The sequence below is a fragment of the Sinocyclocheilus anshuiensis genome, unplaced genomic scaffold, assembly GCF_001515605.1.
Source record: "Sinocyclocheilus anshuiensis isolate Anshui unplaced genomic scaffold, SAMN03320099.WGS_v1.1 scaffold238, whole genome shotgun sequence".
In the NCBI taxonomy this organism is placed as follows: domain Eukaryota; kingdom Metazoa; phylum Chordata; class Actinopteri; order Cypriniformes; family Cyprinidae; genus Sinocyclocheilus; species Sinocyclocheilus anshuiensis.
The window spans coordinates 2,010,965-2,033,656 of NW_015547674.1; the positions used below are offsets into that span (position 1 = coordinate 2,010,965).

A 22,692-nucleotide genomic window follows, 5' to 3' on the forward strand; every position below is an offset into this window, starting at 1 on the left:
TTCTCGCTTTCCTTCGCTTTTAAATAACTTAAAGGCGCCGTGCGCATTTTACTTTCACTTTCAAACTAGCAGCAATTTGGCATCAATTCAAGCAACAACAAAATACAAATTCAAACTCAACTTAGCCTATACATAAATCATAGAACTTTTATTAAGGGTGCTGTATGTAAGTTTTTGACTCTACTAAAGCATAACAATACCATAATATGTTTGCAGATATTTAAGAAACATGCTAAGTTAACATACTTGTTTATCTGAAAAACAATGCTACAGTCAGTTATTCTCAGTTATTTAAAATGTGCGTTCTGTGCCGGAATGTCGGTCTCTGTTTTGGTTTGTGAAACCCGTCCACTGCCAGTTTACCCAATTGCATTTCGGCACCCCGGGTTGCCAGTTGGCGGAAAACATGGCGCATTTTATTTCATTCATCGTCAAATACACTCGTTCCTGTTGGTGTCGTCAATCTGGCAACCTGCGTGTGCGTCAAGTCTGAGGAGGAGGTGCCGGGTGAAAAAAACCCTCTCCAATATTTAGAATTTGGACTGCAATACCTAGTTCAACCACTCGGTGTCAATCCTACATACAGCACCTTTAAAAAAACAAATCAAAATACACCATTCTATATGCTATGCCTACTATAAAATAACAAATAATTAACACCAAGTTTAAATAGCCTAGGTATACAAAACTGAAAATCAGCAAACATTGTGGAACCAAATAAATAAAAAACGTAGAATGTTTATTAGCAAAACTAATAAGAAAGCTTGAAGGCACGGCATACACCTTGATGTCAAATGAAATAAATAAATCACACAAAGTTTAAATAAAGTAAAAATCAGCAAACATTTTTAAAACATTAAAACATTTAATTGTGGAACCAATTAAATAAGATTTTATTTTTTTTTTTTACTTCCAAAATCACCTTAGATAAACGGCAAAAGTCAACAGGCTTTTCAAAATCCAAAATATTGCCAAACAGGCGCTTTTGTATTTCGTTTAGAAACTAAATCATCCGCGATCGTCTTGTCTGTCTCACCTCACTCTTCTTGTCAGTCAGCTCGACTCACTCTCCTCACTGGAGAAATGAAATCTGATCTGTGATGCGACTATTGTTCGGCATGCTGCATTGAGTAGCCGCGTTCAGTTTTTAATTGTAGTGTCTGTTCTTTTACTGAACTAAATGATTTTTATGACTATAAAAAAAATCTAAACGACGGTGGGGCTCAGTGACGTGGTGGGCAAGTGACGTAACCGGTGTTGCGGCTTAACACCGGTATCACCGTCAGCACCGTCTATCGCAGCAAGCCTACAAGGGTGCATTAAATTGATCAAAAGTGACAGTAAAGACTTTAAAATGTTACAAAATATTTCTATTTCAAATAAATGCTGTTCTTTTGAACTTTTTATTCGTCAAAGAATCTTGAAACCAAAATCTTGGAGAATATTGTTTTCAAAATTGATCAAATAATAATAATATAAAGTTTCTTGTTAGAATCCTTTCTGAAGGATCATGTGACACTGAAGACTGGAGGAATGATGCTGAAAATTCAGCTTTGATCACAGAAATACATTACATTTTAACAGATATTCACATAGAAAACATTTATTTTAAATTGTAATAATATTTCACAATTTTACTGTTTTTAACTGTATTTTTGATCAGATATACAGCCTTGGTAAGCATAAAAGATTTATTTCAAAAACATTGAAAAAAAATCTTGTCGATCCCAATCTTTTGAATGAGAGTGTAGTTGTCACTACATGAATTTTTTTGGCCTAAATGTCTTCGATCACAGGTCTTTCTTGGTCCAAGAAACAAAATTGTGCTCATTTCACCGATTTTTGAGATGTGAACGTGGATATTTATGTTTTTTCTGCTGCTTTCTAAAGTTCTGATGCCTAACTGAAAATAACTGTAACATGCAACAAGACCAAGTAACATGCCATTTTGACTGTATGCTGACTTTAATCTGTGAGAGTGTGTATGACATTCACGGGTCACTGTAGGGTTTCTGTCCCATGAACAGAGGAAATGACGTCTTTGGTCCTAGAGGCACTTCCTTTCTGAAGCTTTTGTGAATTGTTTGCACTTGTCAGCTGTTTCAGTAGTGAGTGACGAGACCTTTGAAAGTGTCAAAGTTCACACTGAGACAGTAGTGAGTGTCTCGCTAACACAGCAAAGCGCCGTTACTCATTTAACATGCAAAGATGTAATTTATGTGAAGGCCTTAAAGGCACAGCAGCAAAAAGGATCTTATAAGGGTCAAAGAGAAGATGAAAACTTATCACGACTCCTGTTTATGCTACAAAACATTGACTAATATAGATTTGTTTTGTGTTAAAACAGTCTGCTTCTGTTAAATACCTTAACTGAGGATCCAGACGAGAGACTTGAGCTGGTCACTTTGAACGGTGTCGCTCTTAAACCAAGCGTCAGCTCTGAGAAAACCACAAATGAGAACAGTTAAGACAAATACAAGATTTAGATGAGACTCAGCTTCTAAAGAACGTCTAATAATGGTGTGTGTTTGAAGACATCATGCCACCCCAAGAAATATTGACACAGCACTGTTTAGACGTTAAATCGAGCTTCAGTCGGAGTGGAGTCTTTAGTCTGTTATGTAAGCTGCCAACAATGGCACCACATAGGGCTCATAAATTAGCATGGTCACATTACTGCTAACGTAAACACTGCTCAGCGCTCTCTGGATACGTTCAGCATGGAATACAAATGCACCGCTTGCTGCATCAGCACATATTGTCCAGGCTTATTATAGTTAACTAAAACCATTATACATATATATATTACTTGAAATAAAATAAATGCAATAATAAATAAAATAAAAAAAATAAAAATAATAAAAAAAAAGACCATTCTGTGTTTGCTTCAAATGCATTTTCTGTACAAGGTGCTGGAAAATGTGGTTGTGCTGATATTAAAGCAGACAAACAAAAAAAGCCTTTGTTTTTATGAAGAGATTTGTTTTTGTACAAAGAAATGTGCAACATTTTGTCTGGGAAATAATAAAAGGACACTTTTTCATTTATAATTGGTCTTAAATCTTATTTTAATCTCTATATTAAAAAAATATTGTGAGAAAATTGTATTGTGAAACCAGTATCGTGAATTATATTGCAGCGCGAGTTTTCAGTTATGTACAATTTATTGGAATTGAAGACTAGTTTTTTTTTTTATAATAATACTTTTATTCAGTAAAGATGCATTCAGTTGATAAAAAGTGACAGTAAGACATTTATAATGCTACAAAAGATTTATATTAAAAATTTTGTTCTTTTGAACTTTCTATTCATTAAATATATATTTTTTTTAATCTACAAAAATATGAACTGTTTTCAATATTGATAATAATAACATATTAGAATGATTTCTGAAGGATCATGTGACACTGAAGACTGGAGTAATGATACTGAAAATTCAGCTTTGATCACAGAAATAAATTACAGTTTAACAGATATTCACATAGAAAACAGCTGTTTTAAATCATAAAAATATTTCACAATATTACTGTTTTTACTGCATTTTTGTATCAAATAAATATAGCTTTGGTGAGCAGAAGACACTTTTTTCTTTCTTTTTTTTAAACTTGCAAATCTGAACAACCCAAACTTTCAAATGTACTAGTGTACAAAAAGTCTCTTTGTTTTCTCCAATCAAATGAATTCAATCATGTTGTTTCTCCATCAGAACTTGATACTATTCATTGCAAACTTGTGTTTTATCCCAAGAGATCTGGTTTGTTTAAAGACATTAAAACGTCAATAAATTCCCAAATAAAAACCTCTTTGGCCAAGAACACACTGCTGACGAAATCAAAGAGTTGAATGTGGCTCTTAAATAAAGCAGCCTGCTCTGTTTACGGTCTCTTCCATCAGTTCGCAAGCGATTACACAATAGACCAGGGTCCTTATGTGGTTCAGTGAGACGGTAAACACTCTTTTACTGCAGCTCTATAGCATTAAATATCCTGAGGCTTTCAAGTACGGTTCCACTGCCTGCGAGACCTTTCAGAGGCAAGGATGAGCAAAGCACTTCCAAAAAAGGAAGATCTGACAGAGCTGTGGCACGACGACAAATACGGTCTGTTGATGAAACAGTGAAGAGACAGACAGAGAGCGATATGATAAAACGAGGAGAATAGTGATTGTGTTTATGCATCAGCCGGGTGAAAGAGGGTGAACTGGCATGTGAATTATGATTATATGACAGGGGTCCTTAGACACACTTAACGCCAGTTAACCAAAATACTACGGTTATATTATTTTATGAGCTAGTTTTGATGGAAATTCAACTAAAAATGGTCTGCATATAAAATTAAAATGTAGCACTTTACTTGACGCCTTTACATACAATGCAAAGTATTTTTAATGCATGAATTATACAGTTATAATACTTACACCTTTAGAAAGTATAATGCATTACACACATGACAATTTCAGATGCAACATGGAATCGGCATATATAATGCATTTTAACTTTAGTCAGTAAACTCTACAAAATATACCGTACAATGGCATTACATTACGAATGTCTAAAGCATTAGGCTTCAAGTAAAGTGTTACCAAATATGGCAATGTATATTTTGGATAATTCAGTGAATTAAATACTTTAAAAATGAAATGCACGTCATCTCATTAGATTATTTCACTACTATTTCAGAACCTGGGGGAAGCAACAGAAAACATGATGGAAAGTCTGATAACAGCTTCAAATTACGCAACAGAAGTTATCTAATATTGCTTGCATTATATTGCTATCAGCGCATAAAAAAAGATTTGCTTCAGTCCAAGTGAAAATGAAGACAAAAGTGCAAAACATCCAAATGTTTGGAAGCCGAAATCTTGCGCTGCTGTTTCAATTGACAAGAAGCGGATGCTAGAATAAACCATTCTAGACGGTACTTAGAAAAGGTCAAATCTTCACAAAGACACTTCAGAAGAAAAAAAAACACAAAAATGACTCTGAAGAAGCTACAGATCTGAGAACACAACTGCAACGTGGGAAAATATTTTGCTCAGTCTCTATCTAGTCGTTAACACTTTAGATTAAGGAAGACATTCACTATTACCTAAGAGTTTTCCCTCAATAAACTCCTAATTTGCTGCATATTTAATAGTTAGTAAGGTAGTTGTTAAAGAGGTCATATGATGCGATTTCAAGTTTTCCTTTCTCTTTGGAGTGTTACAAGCTCTTGGTGCATAAAGAATATCTGTAAAGTTGCAAAGACTAAAGTCTCAAATCCAAAGAGATATTCTTTATAAAAGTTAAGAGTCAACCACGCCTACCTTGTAAAAATCGACGTGTTTCAGAAAGGCGGGGCATAGAGGAGAAACAATAATGTACAGTATGTGGAAAATAATGTGTTTTTTAACCTTAAACCGCATAAACACATTTCATTACACCAAATACACAAAATAATGTTCTTTTTAGCAACATCATATGACCCCGATAAGTTTAGGTATGTGATAGGATTAAGGGATTTAAAATATGCTCATGTAGAATAAGGCATTAATATGTGCTTTATAAGTACTAATAAACAGCCAATATGTTAGTAATATGCATGCTAATAAGTTAATAGTGAATAGTCTTCCCTAATCTGAAGTTTTACCGTCTAGTCTTTAAACAAAGTTAGCATAAGGCTTCAGAAGACTTTCAGTAAAGCACACACTATGATTTTAATTTTTGCTAATTATCCTTTATTTTCACTGAATGGAAAGAGCAGCCTGAACATTTTGTTAAGCATCTTGTGTTCCACAGAAAAAAGAAACAATATGGGTTTCAAGGGACATAAGGGTGCAAACAGTCTAAGATGAGAATATTTTTGTTTTTGGGTGAACTATCATGATTTCACATTCATAAGCACCATCCAGGAGCACAGGTTGAAATCCACTCCTTCTTAAAGGAACCACAACAGTTTCCAGAGAAGAGATTCTTTTAAAGTTTATATGCAAAGCCATTAAATAGGCTTACTCATACTCTACTTGAATCATGGAGAAGGAATGAATGGAAATATTACATTTTAGGGTGAAATTTCCAACATGGCTGCCAAACGGAGAATATGCACAGCTTGCACTCCAGTTTGTTCCATCAGCTCACTCGGCCTTCCCCATAAAAACATCTGTGAAACGTACAGTTATCTGGATCGGCTTAACTAGCTTTCCATTTCCAGCTTTCTAGGCCTGTGACCTCAACACCATGGGCAAAAACCCACTATTTCTAAAGGATACTTTTAGAATCATCACTTGAAACTCGGGCTGTCATTAACATTATTTTGGTAATCGAGTAATCGGTAGAAAAACAGAGCTTAGCGAACTTTGAAATGACTTAAATATATAACAGCATATCAAAAGCAAGCAGTCATATGGTTTTATTGAACAAAACAGTTAAAATACATAATGTAATAAAACAATATAATCATAACTTGTGTACATTATGTATAATATCAAATGCCTGCAGAGGCGCCAACGGCCTGACGATTGTAATAATAATATTTAATTCAAATGTCCACTTAATCTTTAATATCTGACCACTTCTTTATGACTGAAATGCTACAGCCGCTGTAATTTCTTGAATATGTGGACATCAGAACATGCAAACTCAGAGCGAGGGTTAAACTTTTATTTTGAAGTCGTGACAAACAGTCAGCATATTTAGAAAGATGATGATGTTTTCTCCTGTGTTGGTGTGGCTTTATAAATGATTTACCTTATAAATCTGACAGAATGGTGCACATGTTCTCAGATGAACGTTATACTCAGACTCACAGCATGCAGAGATGGAGTTTGAGACTCTCCGACTGCGGATGTAAATTATAACTCTTTGTGCGGAGCAGCATTTACTGTGAACAGAGCCGTGACCGACACGCACAGAAATAAAGCACAGGTTAAACCTGCAGCGCATATATTTATTTAATTGAATCACAGCCTTTGTGAATTAACAACAGCAGTAGGATTTATTATGATTTGTAAATGGTTTTAATACAGCAGCCTTAGAAAATGGTCTAATAATGCTTTTCATGGATTCTTGTCCGTAGAATGCGCCACTTCCGGTATTTTGCCAGTTAACTGCCACGGGCAAAACGCAATAGAGGATTTTTTAATAATCGAGTACTCGAATCGTGACAGCCCTACTTGAAACCAATCCGAATTAACCATAATTGAAATTTTCATACAAAATTCCAACTCAACATGAAACTAAAGAGCTACAGTAGTTCTCAACAGGACTATTATGATTCTCCGCAGGACAAAATGGCCACTAGGAATTTAGAGAAAATGTAAAATGTTGATTTCCTTTAACTATCCAGTAACAAATACAAAATTTAATACAATACAAGATATTAAACATTAACCAACAAGACTCAAAAACGTGCTCAAATTTGGGAAACAGGACATAGGACCTTCACTTGATCCTGATTCTCTGCTCAAAAAATACAACAGAAATGTTTGTTTGGATATTTTATACATTATTTTGGATGTATAGACATCCAAAGCAGAGCAACAGATTTGTTTTAATAGGCCCAGCATCTGAAGATGTACTCTTTATAGGAGTGATTATAAGAAATACACTTCATTATTTTGTACATTGCAAAATTTGACATGGGTGATATCAGTGTTTATGAGATTTTGTGAAGAGAAATAATGGTCCATGGTGATACTACGTTCTTACATTTGCCATCTTACATGTGAATCCTGGTAACACACACACACACAATAATGGTGTACTGTACAATATTTCAAAAGTTCAGCAGCTCTACAGATGAATATGTGCGAGCACCAAAATGTGAGTAAATACTACAATAAAACAAATGACAACAACAAAAAATGTATGCAACACTAGAACAGTAATCTGAACCTTACTTGATTCACATCAAAAGAGACCAATCACTAAATAACATTTTAGTGACTGCTAAACAATTGGAAAATTAAAAAATTGGTGACACTTTCCTAGAGTTAGGCCACCTAAACATGCATTTCAAGGGGGGGAAAACATGATGGGTGTAAATATTTTGTGAGAAATGCCATTACACTGAGAAAATTACTTTAAAATGATGTTATAAGCAAGACAATTACTTGTGCTGTTAGCCGCAAATGTACTGTGGAATATTACTATAATTTAAAAAAACTGTTTTCAATGTGAAAATATGTTAAAATGTAATTTATTGCTGTGATCAAAGCTGAATTTTCAGCATCATTACTCAGGGTCTCTGCAGGATTTTTAAGCTCAAATTTAAGACTTTTAAGACCTTTTTTGAGACCTGCACAAATACAATTAATACCTTATGAGAGGGGTAGGGCAACGTCTATGGTAACATATTAAACTGTAAAAAGCATGATTTACAGCAGAGATGCACCGATACCACTTTTTTCATAACGAGTCCGATACCGATACTTTCATTTTTGGTACTCGCCTATACAGATACCTGTATTTTCACAGCATTTGTAATTTAAAAAAAATTGGGTACAGAAACAAAAGAAATTAAAAATAAAATAATAATAATAATAATATGAATCATGTTAGTCACAAAACGTTTTCCTAAAATAATGCAGGGAACCACTCGTTATACATTATACGAGTGCACGCATACTATTTTGGTGATGTAATTTGCGTCATGCGCAGTGTACACGGACCCTCGCATACGAGTAAAAACCGAAGTATACTTTGGCCTTAAAGCAAGCTAAACATACGCAGCGCGCACACGTTTGTATTGGTGCAGAATGAGAGAGACACTTACAGCCTAGCGCATTTCACACAGTCTGCTAGTTTCACTTCTGCTTTAAAGAAAGTTGTGTATGCTTGACGTTTAAAATTAATGTTGTTTATAGTGAATGCCCCTATAATTTTTGTTTGTTTTATATTTACGATTTAGTTTTAATCTAAATGCATGAACTAATGGAGCGAACAGTAATAAAGATAATGCCACAGAAGTGTGCGCTCTCGGACTCTCTCTCTCGCTCTCCTTACCGTCAAAAAACTTTAGTAACTTGTGCATTGTTTTACTTACTTGCTTTTGACATATCCGACCGAACTACAAACTTTCCAGTGATATCGGTGAGATATTCACTCGACAAGCTCGCGCATCTGTGCAGCCGCGCGCTCTGCTTATCAGCTCGCGCACATCAGCTATACAAGCGTGAATATTGAATGTTTAACATTATATTAATTACTTACATGTACTCCATAGACATCTTTAATCTCTAATAACTCCATTCTACTCTCGGTTGTTCTGTTTTCAGTGGTTCTTTTTCTGGACACAACTCTATTCACACGCTGTGTGGTATCGGCTTTTGGTATCGGGGAATTTTTACGAGTACGAGTACAGGAGCGCAGTATCGGTGCATCCCTAATTTACAGTTCAGATAAAGGTTTTCACAAAAACAAAGTTTTATCAAATTATAAACTTCACATTTCAGGCTTTAAACCATTTTTAAGAAATTGAATGAGTCATAAGTAGCAATTATATTAATTTAAACATTCATTATCTATCATTATATTAATTAAATAACATATAAATATATTTTACTGTCTTAATCGTTTAGATTTTTAGAATGAATTTTCTTGTCAATCCACCAGTTCCCATTTACAGCTCTGCGTGTTTGCAGAATTTAAACATGGGTGGATTTTCGCATTGGTCTGAACATAAACAGCAGACGGGCTCATTGAAAATGCACATTCATTTTCTACCAGCAGGAATGGCAGAAATACAGCAGTTTTCCCGGTAATGGCAGTACACAAAGCAGCAGCTCCGGACTTTGAAACGTGCAGCGCTCATGTTTATTTAATAAAACCAGCCTTTTGAAGTTTAATCATCACATTGAGCTATATATCGATTCTTGTCTTTCCGTCCCCAAATTTAAGACCTCTTGAAATCATAATTAAGACCTACTTGTACCATTTAAGACTTTTATGGTCTTAAATTACTAACTAAATTTAAGACTTTTTAAGGACCCACGGAAACTCTACTCCAGTCTTCAGTGTCACATGATTCTTCAGAAATCATTCTAATATGCTGATTTGCTGCTCAAGAAACATTTCTGATTATTATCAATGTTGAAAACAGTTGTGCTGCTTCATATTTTTGAGGAAACTGTGATTCTTTTTTTTCAGGATTCTTTGATGAACAGGAAGTGCAAAAGAACATCAATAATTTAAAATAGAAATATCTTGAAACATTATAAATGTCTTTACTGTCACCAATTTAATGCATGCTTGCTGAATAAAAAAAATCTTACTGAGCCTAAGTACTCTAAGTTTTGAACAGTAGAATATATTTTTAAATTATACATACATTTACATATTTATGCATTTGGCAGAGACTTTTTTCCAAAGCAATATACATTGCATTCAATGTATCTAAAATTACAAATGTATTCATGCAAATCCATCAATTCACCCACTATTGTTTTGGAATGCATAATTGGGTACAAAATTCATGTGTGTTTTATGAATCAGTTGATTCATTTGCTTACCTGTTCTCTGTGGAGCAGTAGATGTGATGATTCGAGGGCTCATGTTTATGGCTGCAGAGGGCGATGACAGTGAAGATGGGTTTCGTCCGTCTTTGATCTCAATGCTGAGGAAGGTCTTCATGTTGGACTCGGGTTCACCTCGGGTGTCGTGGGTCTCTGAAGATGCTTCTCCCTCAGGAGTCTGCACTTCTTCTGAACTGCTACACGCACGCCTGACATTTTCAGTGCAGCCGTGTGAGCCGCCCACTGCGGCGTGTGATTGGCTGGAGAAAAGCCTGGGCTGGGCCAACATGTTCTCAGTCACATTCCTCTCTTTCTTTGGGATGGAGGAAGAACAGGACGAGGACCTCTCTGCAGACACTGTGTTTGTGGAATGAGACGAACTGCGGCTGATTTTAGGTGCGTTCGTAACAGGTTCGGTGAACTTGCGCATCCTGTCGCGAATGACGGGCCCCGAGAATGAGGCTTTGTTTTTAAAATCTGAAAAGAAAAAAGTAATTTTTATTAATTTAATTCAAATCTGGAAAAAAAAAAATAAACACATTATGTCAAACTTTAGTTAGGGGACCAGTTCTCACTATTAACTTAGACTTTTGCCTCAATAAACTCCTAATTTGCTGCTTATTAATAGTTAGTAAGGTAACTGTTAAGTTTGGGTATGGGGTGAATTAAGGGATCTAGAATATGATCATGCAGAATAAGACATTAAATGTGCTTTATAAGTACTAATAAACAGACAACATGCTAGTAATATGCATGCTAATAAGCAACTAGTTAATAGTGAGAATTGGTCCCTAAAATAAAGTGTTACCGTACATTAAAAATGATAATTAAAATGAAGCCTGTATGACAGTATAAGCTATCAAATAATTGTGGACAGCACAGCCCAGATCATGTCGTCTCGGAAGAAGTTGATGAAAAATGCTAATTATTAAATCCCGGACATTTCATTGTAGTCTTTGGTGTCTTAGCAAATCTCAATCCTTGAGACATCTTCTGAACCTCTAGAGGAGACCTATGTGAGAGTACTGGAGCTTTCTTCTAGGTTAAAGCAGGAACGCAAGAGATTTAAAGGGACAGTTCACCCAAAGATGAATATTCTGTCATCATTTACTTACCCTCATGTCGTTCGAAACCCATAAACCCATTCCTCTTCAAAACACAAGTGGAGATATTTTTAATGATTTCACTGAAATCCATTCCACCAAAACTCGACGCTTCATAAGTTCATAAAGACATCTTAAAAGAAATACATATGATTCTTCTGAAGAGACTCTATTGCTTATATGATGAACAGATTTAATTTAGCTATTTATTCACATATAACTTGTTTGACGTTCATGACAGAATATTCAACTATCCCTTTAATCAAAGTCTTCACTTGCTCTCCATCTAATTTTATTGTGTCTAGAATAAACAATTGTGATAGTAAGGTAATTAATTCCATCTCATTTGGGATTTTTCAGTCCTAGGGATCATGCAGGATGTTTTAGTTTCTGCAGAAGGGGGAGGAGACTGGAAAGACTGATTAAAACATTACACCGGACCGGGCCTCTACGCTTGTGAATGTGGTAATGGCCCTATTAGGTCATAAGGAAGAGTGAGGATCTTGGGATACAGCCTGCTGACTGCGAGAGGATCTCTATCTTCATACTTTAAACAAAAGCAGGAGGACATCAGCTTGGCCATACTTCCTGCTGGGCATCTATTTTGCCAGGTATGCAACATATGCAAGTCAGATTCGAATGGAGGAAATATAATTAAAAATAATACTAATTATTAAGCATTTCGAAGGCTAAATCTTTTATTAATCAACATGTATTTTGATGTGATATGCAGAACTGCTCACCTGTATCCTTGCCATTAGTGAGAGAAGTCAGGAGAGCGTCTCTACCTGATGTGATCTAAAGAAAAAATCATTTAAAATCAACTTCTCACAGCATGACATAAAACAGTTCACAGTAGCAGCAATGTCCGTTTACAGCAGTAAGCATTTTAAAGAGATGCTTTATCGAGTTTTATCAAGAGATTTTTTTAAATAGAGTTACACTAACATTCAAAATATTTTTTTTTATTAAATTAATACTTCTATTCGGCAAGGATGCATTAAATTGATCAAAAGTAAGAGTAAAGACGTTTATAATGAAAAATATATTTAAAAAAAAAGTAGTAGTTTCCACAAAAATATTAAGCAGCACAACTTGTTAAAAATGTTAAATAATCCAGAAAAAAAAAATCAGGGTTTCTACAAAATACGAACTGTTTTCAACATTGATAATAATCAGAAATGTTTCTCGAGCAGCAAATCAGCATATTAGAATGATTTCTGAAGATCATGTGACACTGAAGACTGGAGTAATGATGCTGAAAATTCAGCTTTGATCACCGGAATAAAATAGAGTTTACAATATATTCACATAGAAAACCTTTATTTTGAATTTAAATAATATTTCACAATATTGTAGTTTTTACAGTGTTTTTGATCAAATAAATGCAGCCTTGGTGAGCAGAAGAGACTTCTTTCAAAAACTTGCCAGCCCTAAACTTCAGAATGGTAGTGTATTTACATTAAATTGTAGGATTTGGTAAAGTATGTTGTTGTTCAGAGTGGTTTAAGCATGTTACTATACAGAATCTAATTTCTGGTCTCTATAAATGGCTCATGTCAATGTAAGTCTATGGGATTTTTTGCCTATTTTACAAGAATTGCGAAAGCACACACTCTTCAACAAGCCACAGGATCTGAGGTATTGTGTCTGTTGCCCATGAATGAAAAAACCAAATGAGCAAGGTTAATAGTGATTCTTAGCCAAACACCACCAATGATACTCTCTTAATAATCACATCTGAACATTGTTATGGCACGGAGGATAGTCGGAGCAAGTGGTGGATGGATTCAGAGATAAAACAGAGACAAATAGTACCTCCTGGTGGATCAAACAGAGCAAGTGTTCCCATGAGACACCTTTCACTTCTCCTCACCTTCTGTCCTGAGACGTCCTCAGCTCTTTTACTCGTCTCATTCAGTGTGCATGCTTGTGAAGCTGCTGTGCTCTGAAAGAGAGTCGTCTCCAGGCCATTGTCAAGTGTCTTCAGGTCTCGATCCGTCTGCAGAGCCTCTGAACTCACAGCTGCCCTCACTTGCTCTGCAGCCGGACCTGACGGTGAGCTCTGGTCTGTCAGATGAGGTTCAGCAGTAGACAGGGATTCGTGGCTACGGTCTGAGGCGCTGGAGTTCAGCCTCTTTCTCTGATGGGAGCTGCTGTCATTCGATTCTCCGGAGTCTGAACGCTCTCGGTATGAAGGAATGACTTCTGAGGAGGGCGAGCGATGATCGCATTGGATCCGCTGAGTCAGAGGACAAGAGACTTTCTCTCTGACCAAAGGATCTAGTACTAAAACCATGTCAGGGCTCGAGGCTACAAGAGACAAACACATAACTGTAAGTGCATTGGAACAGGAACTTCGAGGTTAGACTCAGATGTGTTTCCACAAATCTCATTTAAAATAGCCAACCAAAATGAGAGAAAAAAACAAAACACCACACCGTTCCTGACATTAAAGTGGACTCAGTCTCATTTCAGTCCACTTCAGCTATGACCAGATCTCAGTCTCAGCACACTTTCCATTCATACTATTGATTTTAAAACCTAGTGAGAGTGAACCTGGAGAGCTTTGCATTCACAATGTACACGACTGTTTGCGTCGGTAAGATTTTCTTTTATTTGTTATTCAGCAATGATGCATTAAATTGATCAAAAGTGACATTTATAATGTTACAAAATATTTCGGTTTCAAACAAGAGCTGTGCTTTTGAACTTTATAATCATTAAAGAATCCGTAAATACAAAATGTATCAAGGTTTTCACAAAATATATGAAGCAGCACACCTGTTTTCAGTGTTTCTTGAGCAGCAAATCAGCATATTAGAATGATTTATGAAGGATCATGTGACACTGAAGACTGGAGTAATGATGCTGAAAATTCAGCTTTGATCACAAGAATAGATTACATTTTAACAGATATTCAAACAGAAAACAGGTATTTTAAATTGTAATAATATTTCACAATATTACTGTTTTTACTGCATTTTTGATCAAATAATTGACACCTTGGTGAGCAGAAGAACATTAAAAATCTTACCGACCATATTACTAATATATGTAATATTACCTTTAACGCTTTCATTATTTAATTTAAGTATGCTACTTCAGACACAGTGTATACTGATCTTGTTAGCATTTAATAAAATATAATGGGACAATCAGGAATTGCATTGCATTGTAGCTTTGCTCAAACTTCACCGCATAAACTTCACCGCTTAAACTTTTTTATGCATACTGAATGGATGAATACAGCATACTGAATTTCTTTCAGGAGACTTTTAAGACTAGCATGCATGGTGAAATTCTAGGTTAACTACATAAAGCAAATATATGCAGCTGGGAACAGACAAAACGAACAGAACTAAGCCAAGGTAATGTCAGATGGTGATTGTAATGAGCTGTGCATGCTGGGTGGAGATAGGACATTTCCTTTCACATTTCCCGCGTGCATGCACACTGTTTGGGAGATATCCAGACGCAGAATACATGGAGGGCACAGGAAGTGACATTAGCATCCAACCTTCAGCTGACTATCAGCAAAATACTTACAATTTTACAACTCTGCATGTACAAGCTCAAATTTGAAGATTCTTGTAACTGAGATGTTTTTTCTTTCTTTCATTAAACCTGTTAAAACTGTGCAGCTGTTATTGCAAGCTTCCAAATTCAAACCTGACGCTTGAGGCATTTTTTGTAGTGTGGCAAAAGCAAAGATTGCAACACAGGATGAAAAAATGCCCAGTTCACTGACAATACTTGAGAGATTCACATTCACGCGTCGGTCTCAGACTCTAGCCGAAATGAGAGAGAGCAAAGGTAACAGCGATTCTGAGCAGATCCCTGTAATTTGTAGTAAAAGCAGTCTTGCCGACATCCTGATACTTTTCACATCTGGTCAGGAAGTATCTTTCTGTTTCCACCATTCTCAGATCTCTGAAGGAGCAGAGCAAAGTCTGTGCTTTTGGGCTGCTTAGTCTAAGCATACGCTGCGTTTTTTTCATTGCTTACAGAGTCAGGATATACACCTTATCAAGAACGTTTCCTTGTATTAAAGAGTTAAGATATTTTTTATGGCAAGATGCTGCTGAGAATGTCAGATGTTACATTTCATATTTTTGAATTAGAAAGAGACAAAGTGATAGACTGCGAATTCAACTAGTTAAAGATGTGTATATATAGCATAGAAAAACCATTGTTATTATCAATCAGAAACTCCCTTAAATGACTCTCTCCACTAAATTAAGACTAAGTGAACATACATGATGCATCCAAGACCTGTTATTGTGAGGTCTTGAGTCTTTGGCCTGGTCGAGTGCTTAATTTGATTCCCATCTTGTCTGCTTTGTTTACCACAAGTGATGTGGCAGGCAGTGAAGTTCAGAGATCCAAACCCCAGACGCATTCTTCTCCTTCAGCACAAAGAAAAGCTCTCCACACTCTCAGACAAATGCTAGGCTATAAAACAGTGTGTCAAACCCAACAACACTCCCTCAATCATATCTCTTTGGATAAACAGATTTGTTTTGCTTCTTTTGCTGAAAGAATAGCTCACCTAAAATGAAATTTACTCTGCAGAAATGACACAAAAAGCACATATGACTCTGTATTTACATTACATTAACTCTATATTAAGACATTCATTCATATTTTCATGTAATTTGAATATACCCAAACCGATTGGGATTTGTATGGAAGCCCATTTTCACCACATAAGAAAAAAAATTAATAATCATAATCATAATTACAACACATCATTGTAACAAGTCATAATTATGACAAAGTCAACTTTTTAATGTCAATTATGACTGTCTCATAATTTTGTCTTTTATCTCATAATTATGTTTAGTATGTCATAATCTTGACTTTCTTTTTATGACTTAACACAGAAACGGACTCATAATTAGGGTTGCAAAGGGGTGGAACATTTCCGGAAACTTTCCAAAAATCCCTGGAATATTCCAAAAAAATCCTGGAAAGTTTCCAAAATTTCTGGAACATTTCCGAAATTTACTGAAAATGTTCCACCTTTTGCAACCCTACTCATAATTATGACTCAATTTTGACTTGCCGTTATGATTGTCATTTTCAAACCTGAGATAAAAAAATCATAATTATGACCGTCAAAATAATGAGAGACTAAGTCATAATTATGATATGAAAGTGATACTTATGACAAAGACAACATTATGAGAGACTAAGTCATAATAATGAGATAAAAAATCAAAATCGAGATAAAAAGTGATAATTATGAGTCAAAATTGTGATACTAACACCTTATTTACATCGGATGTACGCGACAAAATACTACAGAACCCATTATAATCAGTGATGCTGTCTACACTGGATGCGGCGCGGCGGACACGACAAATGCCCGACAGTAAACTTTTGCCTCGTTCTATTTATGACGTACTGACACAAAGTTCAAATGATTTGCAGCGGTCGCTTTCGGTGTAGATACGGTGTAACTCACAATTGACTTAATTATGAGAAAATCCAAAATGAGATACTGTCACTGTTGACTTAATTATGAGAAAAGTCAAAATTACAACGTACAAAGAAAGATAAGTTATGACAGCACCTAATAATGTTGACTTTTTACGTCATAATTATGTCAATTTCGACTTTTCATAATTTCGACTGTCATAATCAAGACGTTTTATCTCATAATTTTGACCATTTATCTCATAAACATCTCCTTTTGCATTTTCAAAAATAAATTATATGCATGACCTATTCCTTTAGCATTTGTGACCCTGGAGCACAAAAGCAGTCTTAAGTCGCTGGGGTATATTTATAGCAATAGCCAAAAATACAATGTATGGGTCAAAATGATCATTTTTTCTTTTATGCCAAAAATCATTAGGGTATTAAGTAAAGATCATGTTCCATGAAGATATTTTGTAAATTTCCTACCGTAAATATATCAAAACTTAATTTTTGATTAGTAATATGCATTGCTAAGAGCTTCATTTGAACAACTTTAAAGATGATTTTCTCAATATTTAGATTTTTCTGCACCCTCAGATTCCAGATTTTCAAATAGTTGTATCTCAGCCAAATAGTGTCCTATCCTAACAAACCATACATCAATGCAAAGCTTATGTATTCAGCTTTCATATGATGTATAAATCTCAATTTAAAAAAATTGACCCTTATGACTGCTTTTGTGGTCCAGGGTCACATTTTATTATTGAGATAATCCATTTTAACCCACTATGTTAAAAGCACTGACAGCCTAATACCTTTGAATTACCATAGTATTACCACCTGTCACCATCACTGTACCACAGCAGTACTGTTTTCATGGGAAACGACAGACAAGAAGTGCTTTTAGGATAAAGGAGCATAAAGATTCTAGAACACAGTCCAAGTTATATATCTGATTCCTTTAACTCAAAATCTGTTTGAGTCTCTGACCCAAACTTCAAAATGCATGCATGACAAAAAGCATGTCCTTCCCTCATTCTCCACAACAACTGTGTATAAATGCTCTTCCTCGTCCTGTTCCAGCCCCCAAACTTCCTTTGTCTCCACCTGAATAACAAACAGTGGCTTCCCAAAATGTCTTTGTTTCTGCACTCATTAGGGCCGTCTTTGCTCTCCTGCTCTCACCCTGGCCAAAATTACTGGGTTGAGCAGCTGAGTAAGGACCACTAACACCACAAATGTCAGGGTCACAGGAAAGGAGTTTTACTTCAACAGACTTTGGGACTAAATATAGGGGTTGACCTGCTGGGGGGGATGAAAGTCTGTAGGACAGACATCAATGAGTTTTACATCTCTAGGGGTGCTGAACGTCCCCCTCACCCTCGTCTACCTTCATGTGGAATGTTTCTAAACTTTTTTTAGAAGATGAAACTCTTCTCTCAGATGGACATTCAGTTTTGTGTGATTTAACTTGCCTTCTCTGTGGTTCTCAATTCTCTCTGATTGGCTAACGAGAGCTTCTACCTTGATGTTCTCTCGACCGTCCTGCAAAAAAAGAACAACAAATAAACGTACAATAAATACATTGCCTCTGCACTGCAAAAAATGGTTTTCTTACTTAGTACTTTTGTCTTGTTTTCCATTACAAACATCTGAACATTCTTAAATCAAGATACATTTACTTCAGAAGAAAAGTACTTGAGAAGAAAAAATATCTGCCAGTGGGGTAAGAAAAGTAAAGCAATCTTAATTCAAAGGGGAAACAAGCTTATTTTTCTTACCCCACTGGCAGATATTTTTTCTTGTTTAAAAAAAAAAAAAATTTATCAGAAAAAAAAGACTTAATATCTTAAAGGGGTCATATGATGCGATTTCAAGTTTTCCTTTCTCTTTGGAGTGTTACAAGCTGTTCGTGAATAGATAAGATCCCTGAAGTTGCAAAGACTAAAGTCTCAAAACCAAAGAGATATTCTTTATAATGATCTTTAAAAAAAGCATCATATGACCCCTTTAAGTTAATGTATCTTGATTCAAGAATGTGTAGATATTTGTAATGGAGAACAAGACAGAAATATATATAAAGTTATAAATTTGCAATGCTGAGAAAGAAGTCAAAATTCAGAGATGTTAACGCATAATTATAACCCGAAAATGCAAGAAATAAAGTCAGAATTGTCAGATTAAAAACTAAAACCATATTTTTTTTTACCTTTTTTATTTATACTTATTTAAAATATCACAGAAATTATATGCCCAACATACTTTCACATCAACATTTGTTTCGACTTGCACAAATGCAATTCTGCACTGAAAAGAAGAAGATAATTATTTAGAGAAACGACAGGTTGTCAACTGCAGATCCCTTTCATTTTAATCATCTGATGCTCATTCAAGTGCAGAATTACAGAATATATGTGACCCTGGAGCACCAAAGCAATCTTAAGTCGCTGGGGTATATTTGTAGCAATAGCCAACAATACATTGTATGGGTCAAAATTATAGATTTTTCTTTTATGCCAAAAAAATCATTAGGATATTAATCATGTTCCATGATGATAATTTCCTACCGTAAATATAGCAAAACTTAATTTTTTATTAGTAATATGCATTGCTAAGAACTTCATTTGGACAACTTTAAAGCTGATTTTCTCAATATTTCGATTTTTTTGCACCCTCAGATTCCAGATTTTAAAATAGTTGTATCTCGACTAAATATTGTACTATCCTAACAAACCATACATCAATAGAAAGCTTATTCATTCAGATTTCAGATGATGTATAAATCTCAATTTCACAAAATTGACCCTTATGACTGGTTTTGTGGTCCAGGGTCACATTTGACAATATAAACACAAAAAAATCTCTCAAACAGGTAACCCAGATTAAACTTTTCAGTTTTTGAGTTTGTATCCAAGATGTGAAGGAGGCTGAATGGACTAAGATGTTTAGTGTTTGCTTAATGCTATGGACTTTAAGTCTTTTTGGCTTAATGGAGTTTGTCTAGCTGCTGTAAAAGGATTTTTAGTTATATGGTACAATAAAACCAAACCGCTGTTAATCAGCAGCCCAACACAAGCGGATATAATCGGGTATTACACGAGGTCACGTGATTGTGTTTCAGACCAGCTGAAGTCTTGGAAGCCAGTCTGACATAACGATTTAAACCTAGCATGTAAATGGGTGACTAACATGACTCTTTTCTCCCACAGCAAACCTGCAAGATTTTACTTGCAAACAACAGCAAAGCATTGATTTTCTATCTGTAAAAGACAGATATAAAGCAAACAGACGCAGAAACTGCTCAGCAGCAGTCACATTCATATTTCTACACTATAATTATAAGTCGGCTGCCAAAGAAACACATGAGAAATGGCTTTTTCTGAAGTTCAGACCAAGGTTGCCGATTAAGAGACATTTCGCCCAAAAATAAAGATCCTGTGAACGTCATGCTTACATTTTGCCTATTCCTTAAACAAAACTATGGCATGGCTTTAAACCTCTTTGATTATAGTGCACGGTTTGCAAGGACAACTTTATTGTACTTTTTTGTCCTTTAGAAGCTTAAAAGCCCCAGTCCCCATTCACTTTTATTACATGGAAAGAGCAGCTTCTCTCTACAGATGAAAGTCAGTCATATTGCATGTGGTTATAAGAGCAAAATCTTATTTTTGGGTGAAGAGTGACTGTAAGCCTCTATGTGTGTGTATGTGGTGGATTTAGTCCTTTGTGACAGGTTTAATCTAGCTATCATAATGCAAGAGTTTCAGATGGTGACCACAGCAAAGTGTAGGCCAAATGCACTCTCCTGAACTCACAACATCTCACAACTTGTGTGAAAAACATATTTACCCACATAAAGCTGTGTCTTCTAAACTGACCAATTTTGAGGTAGCTGAGTGCAAAAAGCTCATAAGATCTAGTGTGTATGAAGCAGTCAGTGTCATTTTCCATGAGCGTCTGGATAAGTCTGGTGAACCACACACACTTAACTCACCATGAGTGAAATACAGTAGTGGAGCCTGTCATTTTGGCTCCAACACACACACACACACTCTCTCTCTCTCACACACACTCACTCACTCACTCACACTCACAACTCACCATGAGTGAAATACAGTAGCGGGGCCTGTCATTTTGGCTCCAACACAAACACACACATACGCACGCACACACGCGCGCACATGAGATGAAGAGGCCATACACCATATTCACTGAATATACAACAAAGGCTGTCAGCTTTACTGGCAATCTACAGGTCAATTATCCTTTGTTTCAAACAATTCAAGGGAAAATTTCATTTTGAATTTTTAATCTATTTTGAACACTTTAGTAATATGACATTTTGTTTTCCAAGTTTTTTTTATTACACGTACACACAAACTATGGTTCGAAAGTTTAGGGTCAGTAAGAATTTGAAATCAATCCTTTTATTCAGTAAAGATGCATTAATTTGACAGTTAAGACATTTATGTTTCAAAAGACTTATATTTATATATTTCAAATATATATTTTTTTTTTTTAACAGAAAAAAATTTATCAGTTTACACAAAAATATGAAGCAGCACAACAGCTTTCGACATTGATAATAATAAGAAATATTGATTATGATGCTGAAAATTCAGCTCTGATCACTGCAAAAAAATAAATACATTTAAAAAAAATATTAAGATTATTAGATTATAGAATATTATTTTAACATTATTTTAAATTGTGAAAATATTTCACAATATTTCTTTATACATACACACACACACACATATATATATATACACATACACACATATACATACACACACACACACACACACACACACATACATATATATATATATATATATATACACACACACACACATACATACATATATATATATACACACACACACACACACATATATATATATATATACATACACACACACACACACATACACATATATAACATATATATACATATATTAATGTAATTAGGTTGATTCAGTAATGGTTAATTTTTTTTATGAAGTTAATTTAGATGTTCCCATTTTTAGGTTGCTATTTTTATCAGTGTAACATCAGCACATATTTACAATAACAACATGTTAAAACTCTTCATGAAAGTAATTTACCGTCTTATGGATTTCCTGTCTGCAGCTCTCAATCCACACGTGTGTACGGCACATAAAACGCAGAACTCAGTCACTGAGCTCTGGCTACCGTACACACAATCACACTGGCCACTCCCCCTTCATCCTGACCACTCCCACCTCCCACCCTTCCTGCTCAACTCACGTCTCCTGCCTCTCTTTATATTGCAGGTCAACAGATAAACCGGTGCAATGGACCCTCAGTCTGGAACTCTGCACCTGAAAGCTGCGTGTCTTTATGCATCATAAAAACAAACTAAAACTGCTGAAATAATATATGTATTTAGTAAATATAGCACTAATCCATTTTTGTTCATATTCAGAGCTTCATTTATAGTCTACATAAAATAATAATTGCAAAATTCATATACTGTAGCAAAGTTGAAAGCTTCAGAGTCAAAAACTTCAGAGTCCCATGATTACCAATCTTTGCACACAGGAAAAGATGTCAAACTGAGATACAACACAAAACGAAGCAAACAAAACATGAAAGCACAAATGCACAGACCTCACGTCACCGAAGGAAAACATTCAAAGGCAAGAGTTCT

The 22,692-nt window shown here is 35.3% G+C and overlaps 1 protein-coding gene across 5 annotated transcripts in view; it reads right to left on the reverse strand.

The window, feature by feature from the left end:
• The window catches only part of LOC107702966 (smoothelin-like), a 76,439-nt gene that overhangs the window by 36,851 nt on the left and 16,896 nt on the right, over nucleotides 1-22,692 (reverse strand). For all 5 annotated transcript variants that reach the window (XM_016505443.1, XM_016505440.1, XM_016505444.1 and 2 more), the window contains exons 6-10: nucleotides 18,494-18,563; nucleotides 13,468-13,904; nucleotides 12,335-12,389; nucleotides 10,486-10,965; nucleotides 2,366-2,439 (exon numbers count right to left, since the gene is read on the reverse strand). In XM_016505443.1, the coding sequence (XP_016360929.1) occupies nucleotides 2,366-2,439; nucleotides 10,486-10,965; nucleotides 12,335-12,389; nucleotides 13,468-13,904; nucleotides 18,494-18,563 (1,116 nt within the window). The remainder of the gene's footprint in view (nucleotides 1-2,365; nucleotides 2,440-10,485; nucleotides 10,966-12,334; nucleotides 12,390-13,467; nucleotides 13,905-18,493; nucleotides 18,564-22,692) is intronic.